Source organism: Candoia aspera, chromosome 1 (genome assembly GCF_035149785.1).
Source record: "Candoia aspera isolate rCanAsp1 chromosome 1, rCanAsp1.hap2, whole genome shotgun sequence".
Lineage (NCBI taxonomy): Eukaryota > Metazoa > Chordata > Lepidosauria > Squamata > Boidae > Candoia > Candoia aspera.
The window spans coordinates 249,856,094-249,872,711 of record NC_086153.1 but is presented as its reverse complement, the minus strand read 5'-3'; the positions used below and the strand labels follow the sequence as shown (position 1 = coordinate 249,872,711).

Sequence of the window (16,618 nt, the reverse complement as noted above, 5' to 3'; positions counted from 1 at the left end):
TGATTTCTTGATTGTGGTGTAACTCTAGGCTAAGTTGTTCAGTAAGGCAAGCTGAAGGATCCATTTTTCAGTTGAAAGAATTATCTGAGTCTATACAAGTATTCAATGAGATCATTTAATAGTTGCATTCATTCCCCCCACCCACCCAAAAAATCAACCAAAATGCAATTTGTACTTTATATGTGATCAGGCCATCTCTTCTTCATGTCTATCCAATGGGTATGAGACAGCTAGTACTTCAGTCTAGTAGTAATAAACACAAAACAGAACAGCTATGGATAATGCTGTGAGCAAAAATATAAAGTTAAGATATTCCATAAATTATTTCGCTGAAACAGTCAGCTAGAAATCTATGCCATGCACAATTGCACACCATCTTCCTTTTAAGTATCCAACATTAATGCAACTTCAGCTTTTTATCTCCCTTTATCTTTTTATCTATATAGCAGCTTTTGTCTTAATGGTGAATAATACTTCAGACTCAACCTTGAGAATCTGACCTCTATTTAACAGAAGGGGAAGGGGGAGGGAGTCTATTTTTCTCTTATTTCTCTGAAGGCAGGGTAAAAAAGGAAGATTAAAATTAATATTATTAATTATATATATAAGTTAAAAATAATAGCAGTGTATTCTGTTTAGCTAACAATATAAGGTAAGATTAATAGTTCTTTTCCAAGATAACTAACTTACTTTTTCCTTTGTTCTACAAGTCATTCAGAGTCCCTCTAGCTATGATACAAACATGTCCCACCAACTGTTTTATATGACTTGGCATAACGACGCTGTCTTCATCTCATCTCTAGCCCATAGTAAAAGCAGCTCAAAGTTTCTTTAGCTGTCCCAGTTTTAAAGTAGTGTTTTCCCTCTTCTCCTGACATAGTTTCCATGTGCTTCAGTGACAATGGGGCTGATGATAGGATCAGAGGCTGGGACCTGCCCAACTCATACTGGCCACTTTAGACTGCTGCCAGAATGCCTCTCCACCAGTGTTTCTCAACCTTTGTAACTTTTACATGTGTGGACTTCAACTCCTGGAATTCCCCAGCCAGAATTCTGGGAGTTGAAGTCCACACATCTTAAAGTTGCAAAGGTTGAGAAACGCTGCTCTCCACTTTCTGGCCATTTTTGCTTGGGCTGCAGGAAAGAGCAGATATCTGGCTTCCACGGGCTGGTTTGCCCACATAATGTCTCACCAGCACTTTCCAAAAAGCCTGCCAGATCTAAAATGGTGTCCTTATGTTCAAGAGTTTAGCAGTCTTTTGAAGGCTAGACCTGTGTTGTATAGCTTTATTTTCCGTTGCTTCTGCATTCTCAGAGTCCCACATGTGGGGGCTATAGGGGGAAGAAGATATGGGAAGTTCTGTCCACTCCTTGGGAGCTTCCCCCTTCCCCACTCCCAGGAACAAGCCTAGGAGAACTGTGATGCAGCCCTGCTCTTTCAGATCATTATTGTTCTGTATTATTGTCATGAGCACTGATGGCGAGCAGGAGGGGGCCTCTATCCAGGGGGGAAAACGCATGTGTAGTACTGAGGAGTTAAGCAGCCATTCAAAGAGACACAGATCAGACCCGCCTTGACTTTTGGGGTTTATCTGTCTGGGTTTTCTCACGCTTCTTCAGTTTGTTAGGATTTTCTGTCTAATGTAGCAGTAATAAAACACCGAGACCTATTCCTTGTCTCAGCGTGGTTTCCTGACTGTTAGGACAATTATCTTTCCTAATTTGCTTTGGGGCACGGGGTAGGGAGTGAAAGTGGAACTATACTTTTATCATTGTGTTTGGAATCTCAGCATAGCAATCCAGACTGAGCACCAATGGATAGGATCCCATGAAGGGAAAGGAAGGACAGCTTTGCCTTGCAGGTCGTTCCTGCTCTCATGGGTTGCTTGGCAGAATATTGGTATTAAAATATTGTTTTATCATAGTCTTTCTAGTTGGTAGGTTGTTTCCATAAAATAGTTTTCCACAAGTATGTAATGTTTTAATTGAATTGTTTTTAGACTTTCATTCTTTTAAAATAATAAGTACACAGGAATTATGCATTGCAAACTCAAGTGCCAGCCACCAGCATTGCCTTTTTTAAGAAGGATGTCCAACATAGACCTATAACTGTTCTTTGGGTAGCTGCAGTTTAGAATTTTGTCTGAACTCTGTTCACCTGCTTAAAAAAAGAGTAAGATAAAAAGGATCACTGGATTCATTGGGAGAGCTACAGAAGAGATGGAGAGCATCCAGAGGACTCAAGGGGCAGAGGGGAGAATGAGGTCCATCCAGCATTTCAAACTCTCCCCAGATAGTTCACATAAACAAAAGCTTGGAATCTCTTGGATTATGTAATCAGAACTACTAGGAATTGAAAAGTGATTTTTGACTAAAATGTATTTCTCTTTCTCTTTCCTCTTCTCTTTCATTTTTGAAAGGGAGGCTCAATCCAGAACAGAAAATCCAAACGTTGCCTGGAATTGCAGGAAAACAGCGACAATGAATTTGGATTCCAACTAGTTCTGCAGAAATGTTCCGGCCAACACTGGTCTATAACGAACATCCTGAGAAGCTTGCCCACATAGACTTTTGGGTTGGGAGGGGATCTTCTAGTCCCTCTTCTTGCTACTGTGTAGCGAAAGTTCACCACGGCACCTGCAGTTTCCCTCCTTGTATCATTTCTGTGTGAGTGTGTGAATGTCCACTTGAGGGCTGAGAACAGACATTTTTGTTTCATGACGGCATTTTCATGTGATTTATAGATTGATTCTGAATGGCAGGTGACGGTAGAATATCTTAAAATATTTTGCAATTGTACATAGGGGGAAAATGGAAAATATTTATAACTCAGACAATAAAATTTTATTGAGTAAAAAATGCAACTTAATACCCTCTTTGATTATTTAGCTTGGGCAAGCCAGCTTCAGAGCAATCTATGTACTTAATGGATATCCAGTTTGCTTTTCCTTTGACTTTTTCACAAGAGCATTTAGAATTCTAGATGCATTTCCTTTAGTCCTTGTTCCCTCAAGTATTTCTCCATTCATTGTCTCTTCCTCCTAAGTGCAGCTTACGGATATTAGTGCAACATTCAGGGAACTCTTAAACCCATGCAAAGGCACACACAGTCCTTGCATCAATTCTGCAGATTCATTAAGGGAAAAGAGATTCCCTTAGCATTCATAGAGTTTCAGCTACATACTCAGCATATAATTTATCAGATTTTAAAAAATACATTTGACTAATTGCATATCATTTCCTTCTCTTAAGTCATATATTAATTACTAGAACTTTCATAGCACTCAAGAGACTAGCTTTACCCAAAGCATGGATTCGCCTGCTGGTTCTTAGCGTTAGGAGCCGGTTTCCACAAAGAAATAATTATGCTAAAACTCTAACTTGAAATACAAAATGTAAAGTAGGAACATTTCATATTCCTCTTCTGCAGGCAAAGAGTGAAGGAATATAATTATACTTTTCTAAATAAATGTAGCAGAACACAAAACTTTTTTTATCAAAATATGGTACAATTCTACACAAGTCTCCTTTGAAGTAAATCCCACCAATTTAATCGTCTTTCTTCCCAGGTAAGTGTGCTAGGATTGCTAATCTATTTTTTAAAAAATCAGTTTATTCAAAATAAAATCATAAAGTAACAAATAGCATCGATATTCTTATTCCAGTTTTCTGCATTCATTTCTCTCCCTAAGATGTTCTTGCATGTTTTTCTTAAAGCATTTTCATTTTTCATAATTGTTTCCAGTAATAAGTTTATAAATTTGAAAGCATTCTTTTCAGTTGCTCAGTATTTTCTGATTATAGTAAATACTTAAATTCTGCTAAAAGTTTAGCATCTAGTTTTGATATTTCCTTATGAAAAATGTTGGTTCTGGTACCATTAACTCAAGAAAATGAAATATCTGGCAGCATAGCTTTTAGTCTTTCTTCAGTGTAAAATCATTTCAGATGAAATAACCCCATTCTTTCTCTTGTATTTCTGATTTTTTTTTCAAACTACAAATTGTGGGCAACAAATGGAATAAGAATTGGGTTCTCTTATTTCAAATTCTGAGCATGATACTGGTAAAATAATCTTTTATTTGTTAAACCACTGGTAGCTTAGATGTCACTTTCAACAAAGTCTATCATTGCTCTAGCTCCCATTTAATTGGTGTAAGTCAGATATTTCTCTATTTTAAGAAGGTCTGAATCTCTATACCTGTATAAACTGTAGCATAGACTTCATGAATTCTTTAACTATTCCAGATATATTTCTGATTTTTTCAGTGTTTTAGTTCAAATGCCAATAACTGGATGTTTTAATTTTTAAACTAATATTTTTGTTGAGGATTTAGCACAGAGACCATCATTTCATTCACTAATTCTAATTTTGTTCTTTTAATCTTTAATTGTCTATAAAGGTATTTTTGGAGCACAGCAATAAATTAATTTCACCTTTATATTTGCAATTTTCCCTTTTCTTTTATCTAATTATTGGCAATTATTTAATGCATTTTCCTCTTACAACTGCTTTAAAAGTTTCCCATTGAGTACTTGGTTGTATTAGATCTATCAAAAAGGTAATTTTAAATAGTTTGCTTTTATCATTTCAGAGCTTTGGGAATTTGACCACAAAACTAAATTAAAATTTCAGCATTGGATATGTCTCTAATTGATTACTCACTGTAATTCACATTCCATTGGTGAATGGTCTCTTACTTTAATCAGACCTGTCTATATCAGTTGCACAGTTTTGTAATTTTGCTGATTGATTATGTGCTAAAGAGACTGTTAACACTTAGTGACCACACAGATAGACCTTCTCCAGGATGATCATAATATCTGGTGAATTTGTGAATAGCTATTCTAAACAAACAAACAAACAAAGACAGCTGTGACTTATTTGGGACATAAAAGAATACCAGGGAACTTTGATCCCATTTAATATCTCTGTATTTTCAAATAATATTGAACTAACCTAGTATAATAGAAGCTCCTCTGGATATGGAAGACCCTTAAGTCTTAAATCATTTTCCCAATCAAGACTATCTATAGATTTTGTGTAACATGCTTATTGCAGGCTTCATATCTTTTATAAATGAATTCATACGTAGGTGTTCACTGTATGTTCTAATCTTTTTACACTTAATGTAACTACTCTGAGCCCATGAATTAATGAGGATTCAGTTCACCTCACCCCAACAATCTCTTGAATTTAACGCTAAACAAGGGCTGATTAGCTCAGTTTTCAAGCTGAAAATAAATCTTCCAATGTTGTATAGATGCCTATCTTAATCTTTAAAACATACATGGTGTGTTGGAGGGTGAAAAAAGGGATAGGAATGTTCCAGAACCACTAATGCTGTTCTTCTCGAAAGCCTACAAAGATGGAGGAAGATAAATAATTCTTTATATAATATTTACATATTGGCTAGCTTTTAATAATGCAAACAGACATTACTTACTTTCTCTTAATAATGTTTAAACACAATCTCTTGCTCTCTCCCTCTCTCTCGTGTATTAAGTATAGCCAATATATATTAAAGATTCACCCTCAGTTCATTTCTTTATTCTTCTTCATAGATCAAAGTTGTCTAACTGAAAAAAAATAATTCTGAGCTTTTTTTTTTCTGTAGCTATTAGTTACAGCATCAGGATGAGCTCAGCTCTCCTGCATCTCTACACTGCTGCCACCCCTCTCATTAATGTCATCTTCTGGTCTTCAGCTCCTAGTGATAGTTCAGTTTTAAGAGCCATAAACTTTGCAATCAGCTCCTTCTTACTGAAGCCACAAATCTTTTCCGTTCTTAATCATTCACAGTGTAGGAAGAGGAATCCACCTATGTTTAATGTCCTGTAATTTTGAAGTAAAAGGATATAAACCTTGTTTCATAGGGTTTTTTTTTATGAAACAATTATATCAAATTGTAGTGCAGGAAGCTTTTTGAAAGTTGCTACCAGCTCGGGTATGTGTGTGCTTGTTTGTATGTATAAAACCAACAAGAACGTATCTGGGCTTCATTAAATTTAGTCCTCCTTTGGTGAACCCTTTTGGTATTTCATTTATCTAACTGAAAATCCTGCAAAATACCTTTAATCCAAATCAAGACCCAAGCCAAAAATAGTTCTTTTAAATCAGCCTCTGCAAACTCATACATTTATAACTCTTACCATCTGAATATTATTGTCACTGTCATTTTTTCCCATTTTATTTTAATGTCCTGGATTTTCATAAATACAGCATTATTCTGACCTTGTCCCATTGCTTTAGATGTTGTCTGTGCTATCTCAATTACTCATCCATTTCTGTTAATTTGGTTTCTATAGACTCAGTTAACTTACTCCAGGATTAAGTGAGCTCTTCTTTAGAATCTGTCTAGGATTTACTCATTTGTTCATTAACTGAGTTAAGAGAACGTAAAGAAGAGATTTCTTATTTCCAAGAATCTTCATCAGATTGTATTTCTTTTGTTACTATTTCTGGTGGAGCACCATTTTTCCTGTTCCTGAAAGCCATATGAAATCAAAGCAACTTCTTGCTTCTTCAATTTAAACTACTGTGTGAATGTTTTTTTTCCCTTATTTCTTTATATTCGGTCAATCATGCAGTCTCACCTTACAGTAAATTTTAAAGACTATTTGTAGTCATGGTCAGCAAAATTTATATTAATACAGAGCCAGGAGGGAGCTTAGCCTTTAAGCAGCCATTCTTCTCAGCATCCAGCTCTTCTAGACTAATTGAAGCATCACTCCTGCTGAATAAAAGATACTGCCAACACTTGTTAAATGAGCCACAAAATCACAATACAAATTTCAATCTTAATATTTTTATAAAAATTGTAAAGCTATTCCACAAAAGCTAAGCTTTTTTAGGATGGGGTGAAAATAGCCTATATTCCTTGAACAATGGATCATCACTAGTAAGTTGTGACCAGATCAAGAACGATGCTGAGTCAGTGTATTCTGCACTCTAGTTCTTTATTGTTCTCACCGTATAGACAGAATCTTGCCAGACTAAAGCTATCCTAACTGACTTATGGGACAGTCTAGGGCAGGGCTACCCTGACTCACTTTGACCCCTTGCCAAGATGCTCTGGACTGCGAGCCCTCTTATCAGCTTGGAATGCATTCCTGGGGATCAGCGACAGTGCTGAATTCCACCACATAAGTTGACAAGAGATTCATTGGCATTAATGATGCTGATTGGAAAAATTCTGTGATTAAAGCCAGGTTCTCTAGGAGAATGAAGAGATGTAATGATCTGCAATTCAGCTGTCAGTCAAATGCTAAATTTAAAACTAAATTCCTACCTGTGATATAAAATCCTCTAGCATTTCCCCCTACGTAGGGGAGGAACAGGATTTAAAATTATTCAGAAGTGTTTAAAATGCTAAAGCAAAGGCAACATCAACCAACAGCTTTTCTCAAGACTTTTGAACCTATACAGTATGTGCAAAATGAAAAATATGATGAAACATGATTCTACAGTTTTCTAAGGCTAAAAATGCAAAAGGCGGCAACAAAAATCCAAATTAGCAGCAAAGGGTTGTACCTCTTTGCTGCCATGTAGTCCATGTCCACATTTTGGTAGTCCAAGTTAATATTGTGGCTTTTCACAGCATATTGATTTACATATAATTTAAATTTCTAGAGCTTCAACTCAGCAATGATGCAGTTGGACTTGGGTGTTTTGTTAATAAGGAACATTCTCTGTGAAGAGAAAGAAAAAAATCAGCACAATGTAGCACAAAACAAAATTTGTTAAAGACAAAGGAGATAGACAGAGTATGATAGTATTGAACCCACTGAAAAGAGAAAGACAAGACTGTAAAGCCAGCTCATCAACGCTACCTCTCACAGACTTTCTCCCCTTGTGGAAGAGGCTGTATTTCATTGTTAGTTGATTATTTTTAAGAGAAATGGATTCTTTATTCTGTCTCCATAAAGGTCTCCAGTAAAAAAAAATGTTTTGCTTTTCTCCAAAGATGTGTGACTAACTCTAAACGTCTTAGGACAAAATCACAACCTAGGACTAAACAACAACTATGAGATGGGACCTGCAGGGACAAAGTCATTTGAACAGAAGCGCAGTCTGCTCCTTGGTCTCACCTTATCTTTGGGGTTTGCTTGTTTTCAAACAATCTCAGTTTTTATGAGTACAATCATCCATTTTAATTGCTTTGTTATTAAGAATGCTTAGCGCATGTAAAAGGCCAATTTTCCTGTTACTCCAAACTTTATTGGTTTTTTAATATTGTTCTTCTTAATAGCTATATATTACATTCTTTTGAGGCAATGGTGCCTCCAGCTTCATCTCAGCAAGGTCACCCCCATGTGTTATATTAAAGCATCTTAAAAAAATGAAATGTTTTAGTGTCTGGGTTTTTATAAATGAATTTTATACATTTTGATGAAACTACTGCTTGACAATATAGAACCCTTCTGTAAAAGTGCATTAGAGGTAGTTCTGGCTTGACTATGGTAATTAGGGCTGGCAACTCCATCGCTAAGCAACGCGGTCGTAAAACATGTTATCACGTGACCACACTGATTTATGGTGGCAGTTCTGGTTGCTGTCATTAAGCAAATCCTGCACACTTGTGAAGTGTGACATCCTGTGATCACCATTTGCAACCTCCTGCCAGCTTCCCCACTGACTTTGCTCATCAGAAGCCAGCAGTGAAGGTTGCAAATAATGATCACGTGACTGTGGGATGCTGTGACGGTTGTAATCGTGAGCCGGTTGCCAAGTGCCCGAATCACAATCACATGACTGTGGGATGCTGCAACAGCTGCAACTATGAGGACCAGTTGTAAGTCTCCTCATTCAGTGTCATCATAACTTCAAGTGGTTGCTGAACAAGTGGTCATTAAATGAGGTCTACCTGTATTACATCAGCCTGCAACTTAACAGGTCAGGAGAAGAAGAATCAAACACATATATGTGGCAAACTCACAGGGTCAGGGTTATTCATCATATCCTCAGGTTCCAGATTCTGAAAATAATCCCCATCACTGCACTCATCTGAAGATGATTCATCAGACTCTGTAATGCAATGTTTAAGCCAGAAAAAAAGCAAGCAGTTTTATAAGAAAATGTCACACAAAGTGATCATGATGCCAAACAATTAATGACGTTATTCACACCTCTTTGACTTTCCTTACAGGTGTTTTTCTTTTTCCTTTCCTTTTCTTTTGGTTTATATTTTTGTTTATTCAACTCTTTTAAAGCTCCTTCTGTAAATGAATAAGCCACAGAAACTTTTAAAAGTCAGCCTTACAGGAATATGACAGTCAGAGAAACAACATGAAGAACATGATTGGGTTGTGGGAACTAAATGGATCTTGGGTTCAACAATCCAGATGTAGCCACAGAGAAAGCCAGTCTTCTGCCCCATCCAGACAATCTGGGTCCTGCCCATGATCAGGATATTGTTGAGTCTCCCTAATGACCAGGTTGGTGTGGGGGATAAAATATTCTGGGTGTGTGACATTTATTATGAATTAGTGAAGTTAAAGTGCAATATCATAAACTATAAGTTTAAAACCTCAACATGGACATTAGGGACTTCTACAGTGATGACTTGATAATGGAAACTGCAGAGCTGTTCTCTGCATTTGCAAAGGGAACCACTTGTTTTCTTGAATTGCTGTAAATTTTATTTATTTGTTTGTTTGTTTGTTTATTTCAGGATTTATAAGGCCACCCAATTCAACCAGTGTGACTCTGGGCAGTATACAACATAAACATGATGATGATGATGATGATGATGATGATGATGATGATGATGATGATGATGATGATGATGATAACAAAAATAATAGCAATAAACACTAACAACAAACAATATATAAATACAAAATATAAAATGGCAGTCAAACACATAACAAAACAAACCTCAGAAGAGAGTGGTTCCCACTCAACTGACCCCTAATGCCTGAGGGAAGAGCCAGGTCTTAAGGGCTTTCCTAAAGGCAAGGCAAGTTGGGGCCTCTCGTATATCAAGTGGGAGATCATTCCAGAGAACAGGGGCAACCAGAGAAAGTCACGCTTCCTATGTCCCATTAGATGACAAGACTTAAAAGATGGAACCTGGAGCATGCTCTCCCTGTGGGAACAGGCAGATGTTCTTGGGAAAAGGTGGTCCCTCAGGTAACCTGGTCCTATGCCACCAGCACCTTGAATTGCACCTGGAAGCCTATCAGGAGCCAGTGCAGCTTGTGTAGTAGCAGTGTTATGTAGGCATAACAAGATGCATCCATAACTACCCACGCTGCTGCAATCTGCACCAATTGGTCCAGAAATGGGTGTAACTGGGGCACAAGACACAGTTGTACTGCCACCCCATCCAGAATGAAAGATGGAAACTCTTGCAACTCCTGGATCTGAGGGACCCAAAACCCATAGCCGCTCAGCAGGGTTTTGCCATAACCTGTTCTTCCCAATCCAAACCCTCACAGCCTCCAGACACTTGGAAAGGATCTGAACAGCTTCACTTGGACAGCCAGGGACAGAGGTCTTTAGCTGGGTATCATTGACATATTGATGATACCTGACCCCAAACTGACAGATGCCCTCCCCAGTGGCTTCATGTAGAAGGAAGGGGGCTTCATTGAAAAGGGGGGAGAGGGCAGAGCCCTGAGGCACCCCACAGAGCAGGGTCCTGGGGCTCGACCACTTCCCTCCCACCAGCACCAATTGAAACTGGCCTTGGAGGAAGAAGGAGAACCACTGCAGGACAGTCCCCCCGCTACCCCCATGCTTGTTTCTTAAGCACAAAGATGCATTCATGTTTTCAAACAAAATGTGTGCCAAAATGGCAAAGAAATGGGATTTGATTTCTTTCCAGAAATGGATTTATATTCAAGGTTGTCAGTAACAGCTATTTTATATGACTTTAGATTACACATAATAATCAGGAGAAGGAGCCAAATTGTGATAAAACACCTAAAATAATCTTTTCAAGCCACTCTGAGTTACAAAATGCATTTTTCATTGCCATTCATGATTTTCTTTTGGATGGCATCATGGCCTGTTAAACATAGTTTCTGATTAAAATCTACTATTCGAAATCTGACTACACCAGCCAAGTTAAACATATGAGCTACCTACTACATAACTCCAAGTTACACTGAAAAACATTTGCAGAGCTTTACTCAAAGTCCATGCTGTAGTAATAATTTCTTGTTCTGTCTTCAAGGCAGGCTTAAGGTATCACATTCATTAGCTTCCAGGCTCTGGGTCTGAGCTCTTCCAGTGTGGTTACACAACTACATTTTAATGCTAATATAAGAAGAATCCTGCAACATGCAGGAACATTAATTACCAGGGGTTTTTCCCCTTAAACCAGAAAAAAAAGTAGACTACCGTATTATTGATAAATAGTAGATAAAAAGAAGCAGTAGACATTAGCAAGATGTTCAGCTAACTTTTATTTTGTATTTTAAGAAAATTATCACATAAATAGCTAATGGAAATAGTAAAAGCAAAATGCACAAAAACAGATGTAAAACAAATTATCTCTATCTATCTATCTATCTATCTATCTATCTATCTATCATCATCATCATCATCTTTACCTCTATCTCTATCTCTCCATATCTCTATATCATCTCTATCTATCATCTATCTCTATCTATTTTTATCTATCTATACCTATCATCTATCATCTTTATCTATCTATCTAACATCATCTACATCTTTATCATTTATCTTATCATCTTCTTCCAGAGAAGGCAGATGATCCATGAAGGAATAAAACATAGTTGTCTTGAACAGGTTGTATGTTCTGTTGTATCATTCAAGCATACAAGTTGTCCTTTTCCTAGATGTAGTTACAAAAACAAAATACTGTATGAATCAGGAAATCACACAGATGTTGCCAGTTTTAGGATCTCAGAGATACATTTTCCAGCCTGATATCCCAAGAATATTTCCTTCTATAAATATAGATTTGACAGCTGAAATTAATTCATAAGACTGGAGCAACTTGGCTTACCTGTGGAGGTTCATGCAATGTAGCATATCATAAATCATAAGATCTTTCCAGGAAATACCAGAGAAAAAGGAAGGAGGTTTTCTACAAACAGCCCATACTATAAAAACTAAACTTGAACTAGCTAGCTACTCTGTTGATTGGGAGAGGGGAACAGGCACAGAGCTGAATGTTGGCCAGAATTCTTTTACATCCTTATCTGCAACTTATTGCTAATACTTTACTGCCATCTCCGAGCATCTGCCATCAGAGGTGACCACCTCACTGTGCCTAATGAAACAACAATTGGCCTAGCTACCATTATAAGGCAGAACAACCTGAATGATAATCTGCCAGAGTAACACAACTCAAGTGTTAGTTTAAATAATTGCATGAAAGTGAGTAATGTCCCTACAACTTTGTGATTTTGAAGGGAAAAAATGTTAATAAGAAATAAGGATAATGATTGACTCATATGGTACTTACTAAGCTGTTTCTGCTTGGAAGTATTCTATTCTTAGTGCCATAAAGCTTTTCAATATTGATGGTGCCCCCCTAGAGTTGTCCTGTCTGATTGTGCTGGCTGTGCAGTAGGTCCATAAAAACATTACATTTCCTCTTCATGCAAAGTCATGCCTCAAACTTTCCAGTACCCTTTGTTTAATTCAAGATTTAAATTAGCTCCTAAGCTAACTTTGGCTGAAGTTTCAGCTGATTTCTGAAGCCTTGAAAATAACTACATGATGCAGTCAGGCAGTTTCTCATTAAAGACTGATAGATTGTTTCATTTCACTTAAAAATAAAGAGTAATTATGCTGAATTTTAACCAGTTTTTAAATACATAATAGAGGTCTTAAAAGAGTCTTTGTTGTTACAGCTCCATTGGCACATTAATGCACTATAAAATATTTTAATTTAATTTGGACACTACACGGTTGTGACTCCTGAAGTGAAAGTATCCACCTTGACATTCTCAGAGAACAGTAGAATGCAGGCCTTGCAGATGGCACTAGCCCAGAACATCACTACTTTTTCCAGTTTCAAATAGATCTAAAGGAGGAAAATCAGAGTAGCTTGCTCATAAGTGAATGAGTGGGTAGATAGGTGGGTGATAGAGGATCAAAGCTACTGTGAGCTAGTTCTGACTAATTTGTTTATTGTTTCTGTGCTACTTTTTTAGGGCAAAGTAATGCCATTACTGCACAATCAAAAATAAGAGATGAGATGGAATAGAAATATCTCTGGGAAGATGTGTGTGTATGTTTGTAAAGATATTTGTCTTGTTCTTATTGTTGCATGCTGATTCCAAGTATCTTCTTTTCATATATAGATCACATATCACTAATGTATACCAAATTGTTATCTTCCAAATGTCTTTGACTATAATTACAGGAAATATACAATCAGACCCTGGATTCAAAATCTGGATTGAGTCTAAATTCAGAATCAAATTTCCAAGATTCCCAGATCTAGGAACAAAACCCCACTCTTTCAGATAGCTTTACCCTATCATAGATATTAGGGGTAGAGGCTGAAACTGCAAAAGATATTCTGAGAACAAAGCTGAAACAAAACAAAGAAATTCTTTTAACATCAGATAACAGGAAATGGAAAAAGTCACAGCAAGTGGCAACCTCAGGCCATGTCTGTCAGGTCTTAGAAGCGAGACAGGATTGGATCAGGGTCGTATGAATGAGAGATTTCCAGGGAATACCAAGAGCTGAAGTCTAGGCAGGGAAGCTGAAAAAGCATTTTGGGAGAAAGTAGTGCAAACCAGTTCCAAGTCATCAGGTGTCAAAAATAACTAGAAGGAAGGTTTACCAGTTTAACAATAAATGGGGGCTGTTTGCACCCATGCCCTTAGCAGCATACAGAAATCCCAAGACTGTGTTAAATGCTGCTATAGGATTGATCCTTATTTCTATATAAAGGTAACACTTCCTTGAATGCCAATGTTTTCTTAAATGCACTTCCCTCCCCCGCAACTAAGCAAAAATCATTCCCCCTCCCATGAATAGATAATGAGGATTTCATGAATTCCTTTTCAGTTACAATCCTAACGTAACCTGTAATAAGTAACATAGGGATTGGCACTGTAGCTCCAGCCAGATGCACAACAGGTACTCCCTATCTCCCCCTCTCTCCAAAAAAGAAAGGGAAGGGAAGGGAAGGGAAGAGCAGAGAAGAGAAGAGCAGAGAACTTTCTAGAGAAAACCCCAAATCTGCAGTGTTGCAGAACCCCACAAAGTGTCTGTAATCTCATATAGGATCTTACAAACTCTCATGCAAGAATGGGAAATCATGCAATATCTCGTAAGAGTTCATGTTGATGTGGTCTTTTGTTTACACCAATGCCATCATGCAAGGGTGCACACCAGGACAGGAAAAAGTGGCTGTACTCTGAAATAACCTCTAACTTGGTAAGACTAGAAATGGTTATGGGTTACTGTTATGCAGTGAGCCATCCCTGTCTGTTTCCAGACTCAAGTCATTAAAATTTGCATACAAAAAGAGTACACAAACACAACACGAAATAAAAACTTAACAGGCATCAAATAACTGCTTTGGCAGAATGAACAGACCCTAGATGAAAGTCTGATAGCCTTTTTCAAGCAATTTTATTGTAAACCGCCCAGAGTCCCCCTTTTAGGGGGAGATGGGAGATGATAGAAATGTGCATGATAAATAAATAAATTTACATCCAAGCTCCTGTTCTGTTCCTTAGGACTGTTCTATCTGTCTTACCATCAGTAACTGCCAGCATGGGTGATTGAAAGGGCTCAGCTTCTTAACAGCTATGTTTCCAGGTATTAACCCCTGCCTGAAGCCTCTCCTGAGACATAAAATCTCACAGCTTGGGTTGCTTGGAGAAGTCTTTGGCCTTCACATTTCAGCAAGGAGGTTTGCTGTGCTGGTTTGGGATTAATTGGCCTAACCTCAAAGCAAATGCTCAGTAGGGGCAAAGCCTTCCTATGTGCTGATGAGCAGACAGAAGGTTCTTTGTAAGGCATGGCAGGACAGCCAAAGTGAAGGTAAAGCACAATGTGAAAACATGGAATTGACTTCTTCCATGGCACTCCAAGAAAACAAGGCAACAGCCAACTCTTCCTATAAGCTGTACTTCCATCTTTTTGAAGATCGGGGCTGTAAGGCATTCCTATAAGAATCCCTTGCTTCTCAGTAATACAATACCAGTGGGCAGAGAAAAAAATGTGAACTAGTCCATTTGTCTTGATCTAGGAATACTGGAATTGTTGCTGGAAACTCTGTTAACTTTTTTTTTTTTTGGTGCTGTTGAGTCAGTGTCGACTGCTGGTGACTGCCTGGACAAGACCCCACAGTCTTCTTGGCAAGGTTTTTCGGAAGTGGGTTGCCACTGGCCCCTTCCCAGGGCTGAGAAAGAGTGAATGGTCCAAGATTACCCAGCTGGTAAAAGATACAGCTATACAAATCTTCAAACAGTCATGTGAGTTTGTCAAGGAGACATGAGAAACTCAAGTTTCCCAAATGTGTGTACATACAGATTTAAGATTTAGATGTGCTTCCACCAACAGTCTTCAAATCTGTTGTTTAAAAAACATGTCCTGCAACAATTATAATTCCAACAGTGTATGTATTGGGAATGACTTGATTTACCTGGAATCTAACCACATTTTCCAATCCCATCCAGTGCCTGAACCTGGAGCAAGGTATCTTCATTCATTCCATTGTTTAGCATCAGTATCATCTGTAACCTTTTTGTTATTTGATTAAATGGGATGAAATTTACAGGATATCTAGAACTTTATGATGCAGTTGAGGTTTCCAAATGTAATTTAAAGTGATGGAGAAGTTTTTGGCGATGGCTTCTTTAAACTTTGATTCTTTAAGAGGAAAATTGCCTGTAACTTTGTTATTGGGACATAATTTGTTGAAATATAGAAAAGTCATACCCCCTTCAGTGAGAAACAACTGTGCCAAATTTCACATGGGTGGAGGTAGGTGGTGCAAAGTCAAAAGAGAGTTTTCAGATAGACAGATTCTTAACATCATGAGCTTTCTGGATTATAAAATGGAAGGTCTGCTGCCTATAGATTGTTCTTCCACTCAGTCCTATCCCCATACAGACCAAGGAGACAGAAAACAAAGAATTGGATTAGCTGGCCATTTACAGCCAGAGGACATAATGGTTTTATAATTGGATAAAAGGAAAAGACCTTGTGCTCAAAACATGATATTATCTGAATTAGACTTTTTATAACTAGCAGACATCGGTGGGAGAAAGGGCTGTTTTACTGCACTTAGCTACTGGATAATTGGTATATTGTACACTGAAATAAGAGCTTGATGCTGGGTGACTTGGACAGGTAGGGTCTTTTTGGTAACTCAGTAGCAGTTGTTTGCTGCCATGCGTGTGTGTGTTTTCATATGTATATAAAACGTATATATGAAAACATATTTAATTTCCCGGTCTAGAAACAGAGCCATAGGTTTTCATAGTAGGGTTAACCAGGTATAATTCTGCTTAGCTTTTCAAGATCAGCCAAGAACCACCATCAGTATAAGAGTAGTAATAATTACATGAGATATGCACTAATATATGCAAGCTCAATTTACTAGTGAAATCTGCAAGACATGACTTGTCTTGTATAACAGAAATGAGTTGTGATAAGGCTTTTGTT

At 37.6% G+C, this 16,618-nt stretch overlaps 1 protein-coding gene across 2 annotated transcripts in view; it reads left to right on the top strand.

The window, feature by feature from the left end:
- Positions 1–2,864, top strand: part of GALNT18 (polypeptide N-acetylgalactosaminyltransferase 18) — a 299,862-nt gene extending 296,998 nt beyond the window's left edge. For both annotated transcript variants that reach the window (XM_063289471.1, XM_063289470.1), the window contains exon 11: positions 2,421–2,864. In XM_063289471.1, coding sequence (XP_063145541.1) covers positions 2,421–2,567 — 147 coding nt within the window. In that variant the 3' untranslated portion in view covers positions 2,568–2,864. The remainder of the gene's footprint in view (positions 1–2,420) is intronic.
- The last annotated feature ends 13,754 nt before the right edge of the window (positions 2,865–16,618 follow it).